Genomic DNA, 21,552 nt, shown 5'->3' on the forward strand with positions numbered 1-21,552 from the left:
TCTCATGTGCTTAATGTTAAGGTTGTGCTTAAATGCTTTGCTGGGTTAGGGCCAGAGCACGCAGCACCTTTCAGGATCAAGCCTTGACTGTGTCTCTGAAGCTCATGCAAACAATCTGAACCACTTAGGTGTGCAACTTTGGGCTGGAAACTTCCTACAGGCACTTTCCTGTAAGATTCCCACTGCTTTCTCTCTCCTGTGAAACTGTAACACTGCGATTACAGCCTCTCGCCCAGCATCCCAACACTTCTGATCCCCACCAGAACCTGAAAGTGCAGAGATGCCATAAACAATGGAAAAGCGCTGAAGAGGAAAAACACCCGGCCAGAGTTTCTTTGACTTCACAAGGGCGTCACATCAGCATGGGTTGGGTTTGAATTTGGGCCGGAGGCTTGTTGTTACACCACCACATTCCAAGCCACAGATAAAGTGTATTGATGTCCTCATTTCAGGCCTGGTGCTGAGCACCCACAGCTCTTATTGACTCCCATTTCTCAGCAGATTTTTCTCAGTCCCTAATTTTGTACAGTCTCCAAAACCTCACTTTGATCCCCTAGCATTTGGCTGATGGTTGCTCCCCTTGCTGTCTCAGCCCTGTCATCACAGCTTTGCCAGTCTGTCTGAGTGTTAGCTTATCAGTTACCTTTTTCGTAGTTGGGTCCTTTAGCAGGAAAGCTCGGCCATCAGTCAGATTATAGGCATCTCTGAGGTCATTCTCCTCATTGCTCCTTTTACTCCAGGTCTTCCTGAGCCCCAGCACCAGCTGTCTATCTCCTGATTCCAGGTGTGTGTCACTTCCTGCAATTCAGTGCTCAGACTTATTCACACAAATGGCCCAGTAGGGTCCTATGGGCAGTGTTATCAGGAGGCTGTGAACTACTAGCCTTGGAAAGAGAATGCTGGAGACGTTCTTTCCCACTTTAAGTGCCTGAGTTCCTTGTCTTACAAGAAACAAGAAATGTCCTAGCTTTGCTGCTGCAATCCCCTATGGAACAGGTACTGTTCTAAGGTAGGATAGATTTGGATAGCTCCACCCCACCCTCAGAGGATTTTGGAATTCACTTGGATATAAGGCATGAAATCCAGGCCCTGTTTAAATCAATGACAAAGCTCCCATTGACTTCAGTGTTCAGAAACCACAAGAGCGTGTGTGGGAGGGAGGGAAATATTGGAGCATTTCAGAACCTTAAAACTGGAGATGGACCTGGACCAAAACCCCAGATAAAACATTCCCTGGATCCACATGTTCTGTCTCGGGCCCATCCCGGCTTCAGAATGTTGGGTTCAAGTTTCATTCTAGAAATGAGTGAGGGCTTGGGAGATTTCTCAATTGTTTCCAAACTGATTCAATCTCCTGTGGTGTTAATCTAGACAAGCATCCTTCCAAACCAGGGGAGCAGAGCACAGCTTGCTTAAAAAGGCTCTCCTCTCTTTCTGAATACATCTGAGAAGGCTTGTGTCTGTTGTGTGCAGGGGATGACTGGCAGTGGTGTCATAGTCTGTGAGATGGGTCTAAGCCCAAACTTCACAGTAACCAAACAGCCTCAGAATTTGGGTTAGTTCAGATCCTCCTATGTATCTAAACTTCCCAGCTGACTGTCTTTTTCATAACAGGCTGAGCCCAGTCCCTCCAAACCTGTGGGAAAGTTTGCATTGGAATCCAAACTGCACAGATAAGGCTTAGCTCTGCCTCAGCTAGGATGTGCTCTGTGCCTGTTTGAGATGGTAGGATGCTCGTAACTGGGGCAAGGGGCTAAGGCTTCCCACATTAGGTCAAATCACATCTTGTTTTGGGTATCTTAAGTTGCCAATGAAGAACTATCCTAACACACGGGCTAAGGAATGTTGGATTCCTTGAAAGGACAGTTTAGTGAGTGCACTTCCCTTAGCTCCTCTCACCATGTCTACATGTTAGCTAACCCATATTAAAATCCTAGTGTAGACAAGGCAATTGTAGTTTTAAAACATGTTAGCTGGTCAAGGTAACACCCTAGGTTACCCTATAGGATTTACCCCAACCAGCTAATATGGTAAAACTACACCAGGCCTTGTGTACACTAGGAGAATGGTTCCCAAAGTGGGGTGCCTGGCCTCTGGGGATCTGCGGTGGGTTATGTTGGGGTCTGTCCCTCAAGCCAGGGACAGAACACATCTGAACAGTGTTCTGGCACTTTTGCCCCCTGAAGGCTCCATTTTATTCTCAAAATGGCATCCTACATTCAGTGTGACTTCGCATGTACTGGATATAAGAGGTCAAGCTGGCAAGGGTATTTCCACACTGGCAGGGCCATTTGGGTAGTACAAGAACTTGCCTATTTGAGACTACACCCTCTCTGTTAGGGGTTAGAAGGTATCAAGACTCACAACACTTCTACAAGATAGGAAAGTAATGTCCCCATTTAAAAAAAACAGAAGTACAGATAGTGACTAATAGAATAATAGTAACATGAAACTTGTGTATAAAAAATGAAGGGAGTCTGGGCCAATAAGTTAGATGCCAAATTGCCAAAGGGGTCCGTGGCAGTAAAAAGTTTGGGAAGCACTGCACTAGGATTTTAACGTGGGATAACACAGGTAAAAATTACACCATTTTGCCTAGTGAAAATAAAGCCACAGATTCAGGGACCTCCAACTTCCATAAACTTCAGATTATCCCACTTGAGCATGAAGGCAGGAGTGAGCCCTTTGGGCCTGATTCTCCATTGTCTTGTGCAGTCATTTACACCTGTGCAAAAGCAGTGCAAAGCAGTGTGAAACGCTAGCCACCTGATTTAGCAGCATTTTACCCCCACTTGGCACAGGTGTAGATGATAACACAAGTTGCAGGGTGGGAGTGAATCAGGGCCACGAGACATCAACACCAATACTGAAACCCACCTCTTTCTGGGATGATCGAAAGGTCGGACTGGTTTCCACTCTGAACCAAGAGACTGTGTGGTCTGCTCCTCCCAGTAAAAAATGTCTTCACCTCCTGGTACGAGTTGAGCATGATGCTGGCAGCTCCACAGGAACAGTGCTGCAGAAAATACTCCTACACCAGACAAGGACAAGGTATGCAGGCTGTTACATTGCAGTGGCCCAAGGTAACTGGGGCAGGGAGATATTGCGGACCAATAGTAAACATTCCAAACTAGAGATGTCCAGGGTTATTCCAAGACCTGTCAGGATCCAGATAAATGTATCTAACTCATTCTAAATGGCCTAGGAGCAGGGAGGCTGACTGGAGCTAAGTTTCTTCGTAGCATGGAGTTTCATACTTCAATGATTTTGAATCGTTTCAAGTATCAGCCCACTGTTAATATGCTCCCTGGGCATCCAGCAGATAAATAAGCTTTAACTAGCCTTCTTCAAAATTATTTTAAGCCACTGTGAAGGCTTGGCTGCTCCTGGTTCTCTAGTAACACCATGAAATGCAGCATTCTGGGAAATCACAGAGACCAGAAATACCAGCAGTTGCATTGACTTCTGGGGCAAGGAGTTCTGGTGAAATATATCAGAGGAGGAACTGTCCTTAGACCAGGGCTGGTGCAACCATTAGGCGAACTAGGTGGCTGCCTAGGGTTGAGGGTGCCTAAAAGCCCGCTCAGGCGAGGAGGTGGAGTGGAGGTGAGCTGGGGCGGAGGGGGTGCGGGGAGGGCCACCCACAGTAACGGGGGGGGCGCACAGGGGAACCGTTCCCCGCCCCAGATCACCTCCACTCTGCCTCCTCCGCTGAGCACACAGCCCCCGCTCTAATTCTCCTCCAATTGGCGCCGCAAGCCTGGGAGGGGAGGAGAATTAGAGAGGCACCGGTGTGCTCAGTGGAGGAGGCGGAGTGGAGGTGAGCTGGGGCGGGCTCCCCGGGTGGGGTTAGCTGCAGAGGGGGGGTAGTTGCTGCGGGGGGGCTCCCCGGGTGGAGGAGGCGGCAGGCTCCCCGGGTGGGGGTGGTGGCGGGCTGGGTTAGCTGCCACGGCGGGTGGGGTTAGCTGCTGCGGGGGGGGGGGCCCCTCGGGGGGGGGGGGGGGGTTGGCGGGGGGGGGGGGGGTGCAAGGTGGAAGTTTCGCGCTTAGGGCACGAAACTTCCTTGCACTGCCCCTGCTGTAGACATCCCAAAATGATTCATTTTGATTAAAGATGGATCAGAACCAAACCTCCAGATCCAAACAGCCCTAAACTTTAGAGAGTTTTGAATCCAAATCTGGATCCAGATCTGAATTTTGCAAATGAGCACAATCTTTATAATGGGGCAAACCAAATACAAACAGTATTTGTATTTTTAGTAACCCAAAAAAATCCAGAGAGAACTCAGATTTTGTGAAGGCTAAAATGAATTTTAAAACAGCTGAGGCAAAAGTAACTTATACTGTCTCCCAGCATTTCTGGGCACCACTACATTCCTAGCTTGGTTTTGTAGTTCACTTTGAAATTTGATGGCTACTTTTGACTTGTGATAAATTCTAAAGTGATTTTAGAAAGTAAAGCTGTCATTTTCTAAAGTGTCTTTTGTTTATGGTGGCTCAGATATTAGATGCCCAAATTGATACATTTAAATTCATTAGGCCACATCTTCAGCTGCTGTATATCAATGTAGCTCCATTGACTTCAATGGAGATATCCCAGTTTACATCAGCTGAGCATCTGGTCCACTATATCTTATGATTTCAGCTATTTTGACTCACACTCCAAAAGCGGCTTTGTTCTGAAACATATTTTCTCTTGCAGCTGATCCCTAAAGACTCTGAGTGCTTTGGAAATAGTGGTTTGTACTTGCCAAAGCATTGACATCTTGATTGCTTGTAACTGACTCTGTGAAGAAGTTTCATGTATCAGTGTAAGGCCATTTTGCACATAAGTGAACTGTGATTTTAAATTCAATAGAGTTTTCTCCATACTCCATAGATTAATCTTGTCACATGTGTGGAATGCGGTCATTGTTTAACAATGCCCAGGAATGCTACACAAGAGTTTAGGACAGGAAGTGAAGAGTACTTTATCCATTTGCAACTGCAGGGGAATATAACTAGGTAGAAGTGATCCTTATTGGTGTTGGCATTTGACCAGGACACCAGGGTAAGTTCCTTTTAAGAATCACAAGCAGTCAAATTAACCCTGTGTTAACGCTCTCATCTGAAACCTGTTTCCCCAACAGCATAGTGCTGTATAACGCCTCCAGGTTGGGATGCTGCTTTGCAGAGCTGCTGCTTTCTTAGACTGGGATTTTTCACTGGGGCTTAAGGGAATCCCTTGCGAGTCAGTGGGAGTTGGGTGCCTAACTCCCTTAGCCCCTTTTGGAAATCCCAGCTCAAACAGCACCCCTGCAGCATCGGCTGTGGATATTCTTTGGACACATCTCCCCCAAGCACTGTTTGTGGCTGCTCAGCTGATGAGATCTGCCAGGATCCTAGGAGATGGTGGTGCAGGTAGCATTCTGTTGCTCTTTGATATTGCACTGGGTGATACAGCTCTTTCTCCAGGAGTCCATGTGTCCTCTAACTGATGTGTTGCTTTTTCATCTCTTGGTGCTTTCCAAAGGATTAAAGGACTCTCTGGGGAGGAAGAGCTTAGAAGCCTTATGATAAAAACGGGGCTTTACTGTCAGATCTCTTGTGCACTTAGGACCCAATGCTGTGAGCTGCTGAGCATCCTCAACTCCCAGCAGAACCTAATAAATCAGCAGAGTTCTGACTTCAATAGGACATAGATCCCTAAGTCACTTGGGTGCTTTTGAAAATGTTACCCTTAGTCTCTCTGGCCCAGATCCTCCAAGGGTTTGGGGGTTAGGTGTCTAAATACCTTTGAGGAGCTGGTCCTTTTGCAGTTTGGGATAACAGTATTTCCTACATCACAGAAGGGTTGTGAGGATTAATACATTGAGGATGGTGAGATGTTATGGTGTTGGGGAGGTCCCTTAAATACAAGGGCAGGTAATTAGTTAATGTTTGTAAAGTGCTTTGAAAATGCAAAGAGCATATTACTACTGTGAACTAGATACCCCAGTGGTGGGTGCATTACATTTGCAGACAGGGATATTCTGCCAAAGCATCTTTGAAAATACAAAATGCATCTAGGTTGAAAATGTAGAGCCAGATCCTCAGCTGGTATAAATTGGGGTAGTTCCTTTAATGTCAATGGGGAGACTACACTGAAGATTTGGCCCTGGTAATGCAGATGGTAAGGGTTGCTGCAAACAATGACTCATAACTGTAAAGCTTTCAGAAAATGTGCTAACCATTCCCAGGCCCTGTGTAGGAGGCAGCACTGGTCTGAAGGAGAGAGCTGGGAGTAGTGGGGGGTGAGGATGTTGGGGGGGGGGGGGTGGATGACAACCCAAATATTTTTGACAAAAACAGAAATGTTTTCCAACAAAATTTCCACTTAGTCAAAAGGCCATATTTGTCCCCCCAAAATAAGTTGAAACAGAATAATAATATTATTATTATCCTGAAGTAAATAAGGAAAAACCCCAGTAACTGCAGTTGGAATGCGGGGGCTATAAATCCCAGGATTCTGGAGGATCAGTCTGGATAAGTGCCCAAAAGCTAGAATGTTCCTGCAAAATTGAGTTGGAAGTCTCACGAGAAGGGAAGGTCTCTCGGGAAAGATTTCTGCTACCTTTTGTGAAGAATGGGGCTGCAGCCCTAGTATTTGTGGCATTTCTGCTATTGGTTCGGGCACCTTTAATCATAATATGATCATGGATGGGCATCAAAAGACCAGATAATGAAACCAGTCTATACGGCAACAGCCCAAGTATTCAGTATCCCTAACCAAGAGTTCTAGGAAGATCCCAAAGCTATTGCCCCAGACACCCCACTCAATGAAAGAAACAAGCTCCAATCAATATAAAGACTGGGATGAAAAGAGAAGTAGGGGGCAAATCTAGAAAACAATGAGAACAAGAGAAGATGCATAAAAGCACCCAAGGATGAGTTGAACTCTGTTATTTGGGCCGGGTATAGTCCTGGTGCATAGCCTCTGGCTGCCGGTCTCCTCCATCACCCATGCTCACCTTGTAGTCCTTGGACCCGATTAACACCCCCACCCCCATATTAAACCATCTTTGGGTGAAACTTAGGGAGTTATATCCCCTGCTTTTGGGTTTTATACCCTCATGCTAGGGCTGAGGTTGGCAGCATTTTCCCCTAGCCCAGACAGCACCTGATTATCTGTTCTTACCTCCTTTATCTGGCTCATCTTCTGCTCCTTCTGCAAACTGCACACTTGCTTTTGGAGTCGCAGATTGTGCTCCTGCAGCTGCCCGATTTTCTCTATCAGCTGACAGATGTGTTCCAGATACCCCAGGCCAGAGCCAAGAGCCTTGGTGTTCCCTTGGTTCACCTGCAATGACAAAGTCATTCAGAGCACAGGCCAACAGTGGCAAAATCATTCCGAGCAGCTATTGCCCTACCTCTCCTGTTACAGTTTCACAGGCCATCAAAAATACACCTGGCGGGCAGTGTGGTTAAAATGAGAACTGGTCCAGGCCTTTATCCCAACCCCTAACCTTATCTTTCAGGTTAGAAAAAGTCTGTTTGGTTCACTTTTTTCAGCCCACGCTGCACCCCCATCTGTCTCCCCAGCAGTGCTAAGGTTTTCAATAACAACAAGGAGTCTGGTGGCACCTTAAAGACTAACAGATTTATTTGGGCATAAGCTTTCGTGGATAAAAACCTCACTTCTTCAGATGCATAGAGTGAAAGTTACAGATGCAGGCATTATATATTGACACATGGAGAGCAGGGAGTTACTTCGCAAGTGGAGAACCAGTGTTGACAGGGCCAATTCAATCAGGGTGGATGTAGTCCACTCCCAATAATAGATGAGGAGGTGTCAATTCCAGGAGAGGAAAAGCTGCTTCTGTAATGAGCCAGCCACTCCCAGTCCCTATTCAAACCCAGATTAATGGTGTTAAATTTGCAAATGAATTTTAGTTCTGCTGTTTCTCTTTGAAGTCTGTTTCTGAAGTTTTTTCATTCAATGATAGTGACTTTTAAATCTGTAATAGAATGACCAGGGAGATTGAAGTGTTCACTTACTGGCTTTTGTATGTTACCATTCCTGATGTCCGATTTGTGTCCATTTATTCTTTTGTGGAGGGACTGTCCGGTTTGGCCAATGTACATGGCAGAGGGGCATTGCTGGCACATGATGGCATATATAACATTAGTAGATGTGCAAGTGAATGAGCCCTTGATGGTGTGGCTGATGTGGTTGGGTCCTCTGATGGTGTCGCCAGAGTAGATATGGGGACAGAGTAGGCAACGAGGTTTGCTACAGGGATTGGTTCCTGGGTTGGTGTTTCTGTGGTTTGGTGTGTAGTTGCTGGTGAGTATTTGCTTCAGGTTGGGGGGTTGTCTGTAAGCGAGGTCTGGCCTGCCTCCCAAGGTCTGTGAGAGTGAGGGATCATTTTCCAGGATAGGTTGTAGATCGTGGATAATGTGCTGGAGAGGTTTTAGCTGGGGGCTGTATGTGATGGCCAGTGGTGTTCTGTTATTGTCCTTGTTGGGCCTGTCCTGTAGTAGGTGATTTCTGGGTACCCGTTTTCAATGCTACCTAAGGAGTAATCTCACCTTATCATAGCCCCAAGATGCCTCATTTTACGGCATTACTGCATGAACTGGAAAAGCAGGGAGAGAGGCTATTTCCAGCCCAACCCTTCAGGCTCAAGATTCAGATGGAGCAGATTCCAGTGGGCAGCCAAACTCCTAGTTGCTCATATGAACTCCATATATTTAATTTACACCCATGGCTACTCTACCAGAGTGGTGTAAAAGTCCCATAGCATAAGTGAGAATCTGGGCCTACAATGTATGTCATTACATTCCTGGGGCCAAATTCATCCCTGATGTAGCTCCACTGAAATCAATGGAGCTGCACCCTGGAGGAATTTAGCCCATTGACATCAATGTGAGTTGAATCTGTCTGCATCAGGACTGAGTTTGGGCCCCACCAAATGTCTGATCATAGAATCATAGAAGATTAGGGTTGGAAGAGACCTCAGAGGTCATCTAGTCCAATCCCCTGCTCAAAGCAGGACCAACACCAACTAAATCATCCCAGCCAGGGCTTTGTCAAGCTGGGCTTTAAAAACCTCTAAGGATAGAGATTCCACCATCTCCCTAGGTAACGCATTCCAGTGCTTCACCACCCTCCTAATGAAATAGTGTTTCCTAATATCCAACCATTCTCTTTGAAACCTCCCCCTCCACTTCAGGTAGTTGAAGGCTGCTATCAAATCCTCCCTCACACTTCTGTTCTGCAGACTAAACAAGCCCAGTTCCCTCAGCCTCTCCTCGTAAGTCATGTGCCCCAGACCCCTGATAATTTTCGTTGCTCTCCGCTGGACTGTTTCCAATTTGTCCACACCCTTTCTGTTGTGGGGGGGTCCAAAACTGGACACAGTACTCCAGATGTGGCCTTGCCAGTGCCGAATAGAGGGGAATAATCATTTCCCTCGATCTGCTGGCAATGCTCCTACTAATGCAGCCCAATATGCCATTAGGCTTCTTGGCAATAAGGCCAAACTGCTGACCCATATCCATCTTCTCATCCACTGTAATCCCCAGGTCCTTTTCTGCAGAACTACTGCTTAGTCAGTGCAAGCTACAGTGCTTTGCCACTCTGGGACTAACCTAGTCTGGGGGACAAGATCTCTGCTGCCTTTGCACCTTGCAGAGTCATTTGCAGCTATGCAGAGTTGGTGGAAGACATACCCCCAGTGTAAGTGAGTAGGGAAGTCTGATTGGGTGGCATGGCATAGGAGTATGGACAAGGACACAATGTCGAAGGCGACAGAGAACCAGGCTCCAGGTATGTAACCTATGCCAACATCTACGTCACTGCTGATTTAGCCTCATGTCACCAGTTAGGCAGTGAACTTCATTCTGGGCCTAACTCAAGCCACTGAAGTCAACAGGAGTCTTTCCATTGGCTCCAGCAGACTTTGGATCAGGTCCCCTGAGCGCCTTACCCAGGTGGCAATGGGCGTTTGTCTTGAGGAAAGTATGCAGGATTAGGCCCCCTATATGGTTATGGCAAGAATTATATGAGTCTATTCCACTGTCACAGGGTGACTGGCCCCTTTAATGGGGGTGGAGGGCAGTGCATTTGTGACTAATTACCTGCCACCCAACTGGGCTTAAAAGAAGGCACCTTGGCCTCATGAAGGGAAAGACAGCAGCTGGGGGAGTTGCTGAAAAGGGCTCCTGAAGGAAGCTGCTAGAGGAATGGCTGCGAGTCCAGAAACACTGGCACAAATAGTCCTGTGCAACACCCTGACTGCAAAGAGGAGAGACTACAGGCTAGGAACGGATGTCTCTAGGGTGGGTTGAGGGATAGAGCCCTGAAATGGCTCAAAAGTGTGCCTGGAGGAGGAGGCTTGGAGCCAGCCAGACCTCAGAGAGGAGAAGGGGCCGTGGCAGACTGTGAAAGGAATAGCTGGAAGAGACTTTGCTTTGGGTTTACTTTGCTTTATATGTTAACAAACCAGTCCCCAAGAAAAATGTTTGTTATTGTATATAAATCTCTATGGATTATTCCTGGGACTTTGAAAGGGAAACTGAGGCAATGGGCTGCAGAGCCACATTTGGCCAATGGGGGTCACTACAGAGGAGGCATACCCTTTGACATACACATAGACTTACATGTTCCATTTCTTAGCATGTGAGTAAATGTTCAGTCTTTGGACGAAATGCTGTATTATTGTTATGTTTTGTTATGCCGTTCTCCTTTGGGAGACACCGTAACCAATAGCAAAGGTTTGTCCTCTGCTGTATTCTCTATATTTGGTGGCAATTCTTGGGCCAGAGCAGCTTGAAGCAAGCATTGGTGGGTGAGCTGTAACTTCTGGAAGAGGGGATTGTCAGCATGCTGTTTGTGACTGCTTCTATTTCACACTATGTAGCAAAATAGACTCAGACTACAACCGGATTATGCATTATTGATTTCTCTTCCACTGGGAAGCTGACTTGAAGGCCCCACAATTCCACAGTCACTCAGCAGAGGGGCCACTCTGGTGCCAGCGTGAGACGGTAGTGTCAGAAGAGAGGCAAAAATTTTGTCCAGTTGCATTTTCTGCATCTGGCTGCCTTGTCTGGCAAACGCATTAGTCATATTTATTGTAAGATTAATCTGTTGAACATCCCACTAACAAATACACACAGAACCTCATTTACACATTGGCTCTGCCTGTCGATGGGCATGTGATATCAGTAAGTAAAATAAACCCAGATTTTTATAAAAGCTCTGCTTTAAAGTTTATCTTACGTCAGAAAGTTAATTGCCTCTACAAAAGTGGGAAGCTCACTCTGTGTCCTTTCTCACAGCAGTACACATTTTCGGGGGGAAATACAAACCTCGGGTCTCTTCCTGTCTTTCCATTATGTCAAAAGGTTCTTGGTGGGTTCAAAAAATAATCAGCGTCAGGATTATTTTTAAATAAACAATGATACAATGTTATTTATAAAATCTGGTCTTATGTTCAGATGGTTTTAGCTCTGAGTCCATGACGTAAATCCTGTGAAATCATATTAAATAATGTGACACTAAATAAATGAGGAATAGTAGCTCACTTTCCTTATGATTCGTAGCACTCTTTTGTGGACAGAACTATTAAAAAAGGAGTCAGGTTGGATTTTGCTCCAATATAAAAAATGTATCTTTAAAACATCTGTGCAGCAGGAGGGAGACAGGGATCCAAGAGCATTCAGAGAACACAGAATCAATGTGTTCCATTCAGAAAAAAAGAAAAAACCCTGTGTTCTATGGACTCTAGCCACAATTTTCAAAAATGACTAGTGATTTTTGGGTGCCCAACTTGAGACACCTAATTTTCAGAAAGTGCTGAGCACCCACCCTCTGAAACCAGGCTCCTTTAAGCCTCAAGATGGGCTCCTCAAAATTGCTGGGCATTAGATCTGGTTGACACTTGAAATTTGTAGTTTGCAGGAAATTTTGACACTCTGAAAACGGGTTTTGGTCCAAATCAGAACACAACCAAATATCGCTGAAATTTCCTGAAAAACTTCAGTTTGGGAAATTTTTCCAAATTTATTTTTTTGCTAGGACTTTCCCGCCATTTTTATATTTACTTCCTACCATATCGTAGTAGTGCATAATATGTCAGTTGAAATATTCTATTGTTTTTTGTTTTGTTTGTAAAATCATTAAGGGAAAGAAAGAGGTTGTCTTTGACACAGTATGATGCTCACATACTGTATGCTTGGGGCAGGAAGGGATCAGGAGCCAACTGGCTTAGATTCTCAGCTGGGGTAAATTGCCCTACCTCCATTGACCTACAGGGATGTGGCTGGAGCACACTGCATTACAGCTATTCTCTCCTTTCCTGGGCTCATGGGAAGCTGTGCATTGGTGCTCCTTGTGCTATGGGGCAGCCAGGGGTCTACCTGGCCCTCAGTGCAAGTCAGAGCAACTGTCCCAGGGTGATTGCGCCCCTTTAAAGGAGAGGATCTTAGTCCTCCTGTGACTGAGCAGGTGTGCCCTGGCTAGGCCCAATTAGCAGGCAGGGTAGCACCTAGGCTCAAGAGTAGGGTTGTCAACTTTGGTTGGACCAATTCCTGGAGATTTCATCATATGATGTAATCCTGACGCCTCCAGGACAATCCTGGAGGGTTGGCAACCCTAATCAAGAGATATATAAAGAGTCTTGGGAGCCAGGAAGAAGGAGAATAGTCCAGGTGCAGGGAGACCCGGATGACTGCTGATGCCAGAGCCAGAGGAATGTCCAGGGGAACGGGGAGATATCCTAGGAGGTCTATGATAATAACAATAAGCCCAGGGTGGGCGGACGCTATTAATGTGGATCTTTCCTTTGGCTCATTTGAACTCTAGCAGGGGCTTCTGGGGCTGAACCCTCCAGGCTGAAGGATGAATGAGACTGGTGAAGAACCTGGAGTCACAGAAGGGGAGGAGCCAGAATCTTTTGAGTTATGGCATTGAACTTTATTTTGTGATCTGAGATCTGCATATTAGTGGGTTTTGTTAGCCTAACTGAGCCCTGGAGATGGGGAAGCCAAGGGTGGGGGGCACTCTGAGATGGTGACCTTATGGCAGCACCCTTAGGGTGCTAAAACTAATGCTCTGCTGCCTATGAGCCCTTGTGGGCCCTGGGAAGGAGAGAATAGCTGCAGTGCAGTGTGCTCTAGCCACGCCCTGAGAGGTCCATGGAGCTAGGGTGACAAACCAGTTGAGGATCTAAATCAGATTAAAGATCAGATCCAACTCGGCTGGCATGCTGGCCACTCAGATTCCCAAACAATTCTTCAGATTGCAGGTAATCTGAGTTATCCTCTTGGGTAATCTTCAATTTAAGTGATTAGCATCAACCTATAGCTATCCTAGCAAATGCAAATGAAGAAAAGATGATTTATCTAACACCCTAGTACACAGGGCCTGCTACTCCTGCCAGCAGAAATTAAACATTCTGCTTTTATGGGTATTTAAGGTCAGATCCAAAGCCTCTTGAAATCATTAGAAGGCTTTCTTTAAGGGGCTTTGAACAGGCCTTTAGTTTTCAATCCCTCTCTTTGCTAATAGCTCCCAGTGATCCCAAAATATTAGTTTACCAGAGGAGAAAATGAGGACTGAAGGATTTTAAGCATCAGGTAAACCCTAAATTTATTGCAACTGCCCTGCAGTTACAATGCAAGTTCACTGCCTCTGTCCTTCGGCAGTGGGGTATATACCTGGAAACAGGTACCTTCGCTGCACTGCTGTGCAATACACACGATTTGGATTAGGGTTATGTCTCAGTTAATTTTTGATGTGCCTGAAACTGACAGAACTGATGTCAAGTACAGAAAGTTTTTGATTGGGCAATAGAGCAAGTTACCTCCCTAATGGTTGCTCAGCAAGAAACACCATGTGGCCTTTCCCGGAATTTCTTTCAATAGATTGGAAATATTTAAGCAACACTCCCTAAATATCGTCATCTGGCTCATGCAGCATGCTGCTCGGAACCTGCTGTATGACATCCTGGGGTCAATCTTTCTAAAGTCTAGAGAGAGAGCTAGGCTAGTTCACTGTTGTTGTGCCACTGTATGATTACAAAACAGATTCCATTGCAAGTCCCCTCCTTCCAATTCCATATGACTCTAGCTTCCTTGAAATGTTCATCATCAGGGCTGAAGTTTTCCATTATTCCTACCTGAAGGTGATTGTTTTTTTATAATGTTTGCGCAAAAATCATTTTTGGCATGGTGATAAACATACAGCATTAAAAAATATATCCACTGCTGTTCTGGTGTGAGGAGACAGGGATGGGTGGGCAAGGGGCAAAATAAAAAACAGCTGAGTTTTGGGAATTTAGAGGGGACCAGATCCTGCTTTCAGATACATTGGCTTAAATACTGAGTGGGCCAGATCCTATGCTGGTGTAAATCAACATGGCTCCATTGACTTCAACAGAGCTATGCTGATTTACACCAACTGAGGATCCAACTCCACTGTGAATTCAATGGCATTATTCCAGATTTAGACTGATTGATGTAACTGAGAACAGAAGCTGGCCTACACCTCCTCACCGAGCCCTAAACATAGAATCATAGAATAATAGACTATCAGGGTTGGCAGGGACCTCAGGAGGTCATCTAGTCCAAAGCCCTGTTCAAAGCAGGACCAATCCCCAACTAAATCATCCCAGCCAGGGCTTTGTCAAGCCTGACTTTAAAAACCTCTAAGGAAGGTGTCATAACTATAAAGGGAAGGGTAACAGCCCTCCTATGTACAATACTATAAAATCCCTCCTGGCCAGAGACACCAAAATCCTTTTACCTGTAAAGGGTTAAGAAGCTCAGGTAACCTGGCTGACACCTGACCCAAAGGACCAATAAGGGGACAAGATACTTTCAAATCTTGGTGGGGGGAAGGCTTTTGTTTGTGCTCTTTGTTTTGCGGGTTGTTCGCTCTTGGGACTAAGAGGGACCAGACATCAATCCATGCTCTCCAAATCTTTCTGAACAAGTCTCTCATATTTCAAACTTGTAAGTAACAGCCAGGCAAGGCGTGTTAGTTTTATCTTTGTTTTCTCAACTTGTAAATGTTCCTTTTGCTAGAGGGTTTACCTCTGTTTGCTGTAACTTTGAACCTTGCTTTCACGGATTATACAGTTGTCTTTATGTCTCCTTCGGTTTGGTTTTGTAGCCATCTATCTAACGGAGCCACTGGTACGAGGGTTCACTACTGCTGCAGCAGTTCATGTCTTTACCTCCCAGTTAAAGTATCTGCTTGGAATCAAGACAAAACGCTACAGTGGAGCCCTTTCAGTTCTATATAATTTAATTGCTGTACTTTCAAATATCACGAAAACCAAAAGAGTTCCTCTGGGCTCTTTGAATCTGATTACCCTGTAAAGTTATTTTCCATCCTGATTTTACAGAGATGATTTTTCACCTTTCTTTTTTTAATTAAAAGCCTTCTTTTTAAGAACCTGATTGATTTTCCCTTGTTTTAAGATCCAAGGGTTTGGATCGATGTTCACCAGGAAATTGGTGGAGAAATCTCTCAAGACTACCCAGGGAAAGGTTATAGTACTTGGGAGGGAGATATTCTTGGGGGGAGGTAGACAGAGTTTCCCAAAAAACTCATAAATAATTTGGGTGGTGGCAGCAAAACCAGATCTAAGCTGGTAGTTAAGCTTAGAGGTTCTCATGCAGGTGCCCACATGTATACCCTAGAGTTCAGAGTGGGGAAGGAACCTTGACAGAAGGAGGATTCCACTACCTCCCTAGGTAACCCATTCCAGTGCTTCACCACCCTCCTAGTGAAAAAGTTTTTCCTAATATCCAACCTAAACCTCCCGCACTGCAACTTGAGACCATTACTCCTTGTTCTGTCATCTGGTACCACTGAGAACAGTCTAGATCCCTCCTCTTTGGAACCCCCTTTCAGGTAGTTGAAAGCAGCTATCAAATCGCCCCTATTCTTCTCTTCTGCAGACTAAACAATCCCAGTTCCCTCAGCCTTTCCTCATAAGTCATGTGCTCCAGCCCCCTAATCATTTTTTTTGCCCTCTGCTGGACTCTTTCCAATTTTTCCACATCCTTCTTGTTGTGTGGGACCCAAAACTGGACACAGTACTCCAGATGAGGCCTCACCAATGCCGAATAGAGGGGAATGATCACATCCTTCGATCTGCTGGCAATGCCCCTACTTATACAGCCCAAAATGCCATTAGCCTTCTTGGCACCAAGGGCACACTGTTGACTCATATCCAGCTTCTTGTCCACTGTAAGCCCTAGGTCCTTTTCTGCAGAACTGCTGCCTAGCCACACGGTCCCTAGTCTGTAGCAGTGCATGGGATTCTTCCGTCCTAAGTTCAGGACTCTGCATTTGTCCTTGTTGAACCTCATCAGATTTCTTTTGGCATAATCCTCTAATTTGTCTAGGTCCCTCCGTATCCTATCCCTACCCTCCAGTGTATCTACCACTCCTTCCAGTTTAGTGTCATCTGCATACTTGCAGGTGCAGTCCACCCCATCCTCCAGATCATTAATGAAGATATTGAACAAAACCAGCCCCAGGATTGACCCTTGGGGCACTTCACTTGATACCGACTGCCAACTAGACATGGAGCCATTGATCACTAACATTTGGGTGCCCGATCCTAAGCTAGTGTTAATCAACATAGTCCTTTGGATCTGGCCCTTGTTTTTAAAATGAGGTCATAAATATCTGAAAATGCAGGGCTGAGCATCCACAGGGAAAATGTTTAAGATGATAGTTACAGTTTCTGGGCAAGATCTTCGGCGGGTTGGGTGCAACTCACCCTAGCTCTTTGGACGTTGGTGGAGCTACATGAGCTGCAAATCTGTCCCTCAGTCTCTAGCTATTTGCCTACCACCTGTGGCTGGTATATAGGTGCTGTAAGAGGTTTAAGTGCAGTTGGTGCTGCCAGGGGACAGGGGCCTCCCTTGCCTAATCTAGGTGTAATCAGGACTCGTGATTGTGAGTATCTCATCAGTGCTCTGTCCTGCTCTGGGCTCAATCATGGGCTGTTAATTTGGTGTATGCCCTGGGATTTTCTTCCATTATGGCTCTTTGGAGAGTGCTATGGGGAAGAGCTGGATCTTATGGCATGATCTGAAGTTGGCATGGGGAGGCTTTTCCTGGTCTCCAAAGGGAGGATGTTCTGGAGTCCTGAGCTAGATATATAAAGGTCACACAAGACTTGTAAACTTTGTGTGGTGTGTTGCGTGTTAGGACGAATTTGAGTGAAGGCTACAAATGGATGCAAGCAAAGTCAAGTGCTAGGCACCGTCCACAGCAGTGAGCTGTAGTGCTTCTGCTCTCTTACTTCCCAGAAAACAGAGTCAAATATGTGGGTGTGTCTGAAGATAGTAAAACCAATGAATTTGTAGCCCTCTGGGAAAGAAGTGTGGGCCGGCAGATAGGGCATTGAACTGCACGGGGAGTCAGGACACTTGGATTCTAATCCTGGCTCTGCCACCCATTTCCGTTCTTGTCTCTTGGGACTGTAAGCTCTTCGGGCACAGAATGTCCATCATTGGGGTTTATACAGCACCCCCACAGTAGGGCCCCAATCAAGCTCAGGGTCATCAGGTACTAACATAATAATAGGTGTCATCTTGTTCCTACTCTCAGGCAGGATTAGTTTGGAGGCTGTGCTCTTACTACAGGCTTCGATTCTCCTCTGCTCCTTGCTTGGCTCACCCTTTCTATGGCGTGTGGCTCTTTTACCCACAGCACTCCAGGATCCGAAAGAATGTGCAAGGCAACATTTCAACAGCCCTGGAATGTTATTGCAAACAGCACATCCTGGGCTTGAAATACTCAATTAGTGATGTCATAGGCTGACTGGAAAACACTTGTCAGTGGAAGCTGACGGCTTTGTTAAGACTCCTGAATAACAGGAAGCAGAGGAATCATTCTGTACTTTTCTAATCTTCCCCACCCTGTATTTTACATTGCTTTCCAGAAACAGCCATGCTCACTGATAGCTTGCAGCTTCCTCTGCATGGCACACCCATGCTATGGAAGTGGTACTTGACTGTGATGGCCTCCTGTGGCTTTCTCCTTCTTTCTGTACCATACCAGTATCTAAAGAGAAATATTCCAAGGGACTGAGTTGACTCAGGGAATTGGTAACACTGTAATCAGCTTGAGAGATGAATCCAGTCAAATTTATCACCATCTGATATGGCTGTTTGATGGCTTGCAGCTCACTTCTCAGTGGACAAGTGTCCACATCACAAACACTACCACCACAGCTACCCCTATATTGGCAGTTGCAGTAGCTGAATGAACAGGCCATGGAGACTGAGGTGGTCCCTCCAAGGAAGGTTTGCAGAAGAGAGTACGCTTGGGTTGCTGCTACCCAGACTATGCTTGTCCTGTGGCTACATGGAGGTGCAGGACTGTCATTCTGGCACTTTTCACCAGCATGAAATAGAAGAACCAAACCAACCCCCTCATTCTATTTAGAATTGGTCCGACAATAGAGGGCTCACTTTGCCAGGCTAGTCAAGTAGATAAGGATACCCTGGAATGCCCACTGGTGGTATCTTTCTAACCAGGAGCTTGCATTTAAAGGACATTTGGGTCAGTCTGGATCTAGAGTGGAGTTTGGATCCTGAGCTCCATGTTGTATCCAGGGAGCCTTGATCAACAAAACAGAGGTCGGGAGCCACAGGCTCACTTGGTATAAATATAATCTTCAGTGAGAGTACATTACTTAGAGCAGCTGAACATCTGGGCCATGGCTTTTAAAAGGTTTTCAATCCATCCTCCATTTGTTGTACAAAACCTGCCTTATGGCCTATCTTGCATCATCCTAGTTCTAGTAGCTGCTGTTCTTGACACGCTGTAGTATTTATCTGCTCCATTAATATGCACTGTACCCTCTTCTAGCATAAATCACTGCTGCATTCGTACAGCTACAAAAAATTAGCTTCTGGGCATTGACTTAGAGCTTCACCATTCAGCCAGTGAAGATATTAAAAAAGAAGAACAAACCAAAGAGACAGCTTCATTTCCTCTTAAGCCTCTTTAGAATTTACTCTTGGGTTTATGTCAATGCTCCCTTTAGTGGGAAACTGAGACTCCATTTCACAAAGGATTAAAAGTACTTTTCAGACAGTTAATGTGGCTGTCAGATGGGGTCACCACCCCAGTTTTTGCAGAACTCTCCTGCTCTTGTAGCCGCCCCTCAGCTCCTTGCCCCAAGCTGGAACTGTGCCAGCCCCTTTTGAAAGATCCACCCAACTAGTAGGCCTCTGTTACTTTAGAAAATATTGCTTAATGTGTTTTTATATTGGTGCCTTGTGAGAGAAGGCAGTTAGCTCCAGGGAGCAAGGGGCTGTTCAGTCCTACCACATGGCATGTATGCTGTGTACATCAAAGGGGGGAACCTGTCTTTTATTGAGGACTGTTGGAATTGCAAGTTGTCACTTTAAGAGTGGGCAGGGGTCGGGGGCTGTTTCCTGGTCTACCTGCAGGCTAGGGAGCTGAAGCAAGCAGGCAGTCAGCCTAGAATAAGGTGGGGAGAGCTGGGCTTCTCTGCCTCAGGAATCAGGGGGTAGCCGTGTTAGTCTGTATCTACAAAAACAACAAAGAGTCTGGTGGCACCTTAAAGACTAACAGATTTATTTGGGCATAAGCTTTCGTGAGTAAAAACCTCACTTCTTCGGATGCATAGAAGTATCCAGCTTTGTGTCTCTGCTTTTGATTACTGTGTGTTGTTATTCTAGATTCTAAAAAATAAAGTAGTGTTACAGTGCAACTGTCTAGCAGGAGTATTTGATATTTTTATCTGATTTCTCTGCAAGTATGCCATGACATAGCTGGATCCTGTGGGTCAGTCTGTTATGAACTTTCTCAATGTTCAGGACTGTCTGGCTCATTATGGAGACAGGAGATAGCTGGAAGGTTTGAGTACAGATCTTAGAGGTCATCAGACAATATCTTTAGGAGGGTTCCAAATAAAGTGTGTTTACTATGTATGTGTACAGCACCTAAGTGGTGGGGAAAGTGCGGGTGTAGGCTAAGGCCCGGATCCATCACTACCTTTCATTTTAAATGCAGTCTGTTTATTGGAGGCCCCATTGTGCTAGGTTCTGTGCACACACATCATGAGACGATTGCCCCAAAGACCTCACAATCTAAGTTTAAAGACTAAGATTCCTGCAAATTGATTAGTGATTTAGGGTGCCCAACATGAGACACCTCCTGGGGCCAGATTTTGATAGAGTGGATGCACAGCACTTTCTGAAATCTCAGGTCCCTTTAGTGTCTCAATTTGCACCCCCCAAAAATGGAGGCACCCAGAACCACTAGTCACACTTGAAAATCTTGGCATGAGTGCTTAAAGACAGATCTCAAAGGGATTTAGAGACCCAACCCTCACTAGAATCAATGAGAATTAGGCAAGTGGCAGGCCTTAGCACTGCTCTGGTGCTTGTCTAAGGCCATGTCTACACTATAAAATTGTCTACCTAACTTACAGCAGTAGACAGCCACTGCAGTTATTAAATCACTTGTGTGTGCACACTTTGGCTTCTTGTGTTGACAGTGCATGTCCTCGCCAGGAACGCTTTTATCGATTGTATTGTCAATGTGAGCAGGGCCAGCTCCAGCATTTTTGCTGCCCCGAGCGGCGGGAAAAAAAAAAAAAAAAAAGCTCCGATCGTCGGCACTTCGGTGGCAGCTCTACCGCTGCCGCTTCATTTTTCGGCAGTGATTCGGCAGCAGAGATCAAGAGGGACCGAGGGACCCGCCGCCGAATTGCCGCCGAAGACCCGGACATGCCGCCCCTTTGTGTTGGCCACCCCAAGCACCTGCGCTGGTGCCTGGAGCCAGCCCTGAATATGGGACATTGTGGGATGGTTCCTGAAGGCTAGTAACAAGTCAACGTACGAAATGCAGTGTCTACACTGACATTGCGTCGACCTAACTACATCAACTGTGATTCTACGCTGCTCGGGCATTACTAAATCAGCGTAGAGAGGCACTTAAGTCAGCAAGAGCCAAATTCAAGCGAAGACACTTCCATGGCTAGGTTGGCACAAGGTAGGGTTACCATATTTTGAGCCTCCTAAAGGAGGACACTCCATGGGCCCCCGGCCCCGCCCCCAGCCCCGCCCCAACTCCGCCCCTTCCCCAAAGTCCCCGCCCCAACTCCGCCCCCTCCCCTGCTTCCCGCGAATATTTGATTCGCGGGAAGCCTGAAGCAGGTAAGGGGGGGCGGGGAGGGGAAGGAAGGAGGTGCGTCTCTAGCCTGGGTCCGCCCGCCCAGCACTGCTGGCCCCCGGCCGAGCACCCCCGGCCCGGCCGACCGCCGGCCCCCGAGCCGCCGACCCCCGAGCCGCCGGCCCCCGACCGCCGAGCCGCCGGCCCCCAAGCCCCCGAGACCCCGACTGCTGAGCCGCCGGCCCCCGAGCCCCCAGCCCGGCAGACCGCCGGCCCCCGAGCCCCCGACCCCCAAGCCCCCGACCCGGCCGACCGCCGGCCCCTGAGCCCCCCAACCGCCGGCCCCCGACCTGCCGGCCCCCGAGCCCCCGGCCCAGCCGACCGCCGGCCCCCGAGCCCCCGGCCCGGCCC

General features: G+C 46.7%; 1 protein-coding gene across 1 annotated transcript in view; it reads right to left on the minus strand.

The window, feature by feature from the left end:
• LOC117880071 overlaps positions 1 to 21,552 on the minus strand; it is a 44,579-nt gene that overhangs the window by 13,636 nt on the left and 9,391 nt on the right. The window contains exons 3-5 of the mRNA XM_034775783.1: positions 7,156 to 7,317; positions 2,878 to 3,031; positions 644 to 798 (exon numbers count right to left, since the gene is read on the minus strand). Of these exons, the coding sequence (XP_034631674.1) occupies positions 644 to 798; positions 2,878 to 3,031; positions 7,156 to 7,317 (471 nt within the window). The remainder of the gene's footprint in view (positions 1 to 643; positions 799 to 2,877; positions 3,032 to 7,155; positions 7,318 to 21,552) is intronic.

The sequence above is a fragment of the Trachemys scripta genome, chromosome 7, assembly GCF_013100865.1.
Source record: "Trachemys scripta elegans isolate TJP31775 chromosome 7, CAS_Tse_1.0, whole genome shotgun sequence".
Lineage (NCBI taxonomy): Eukaryota > Metazoa > Chordata > Testudines > Emydidae > Trachemys > Trachemys scripta.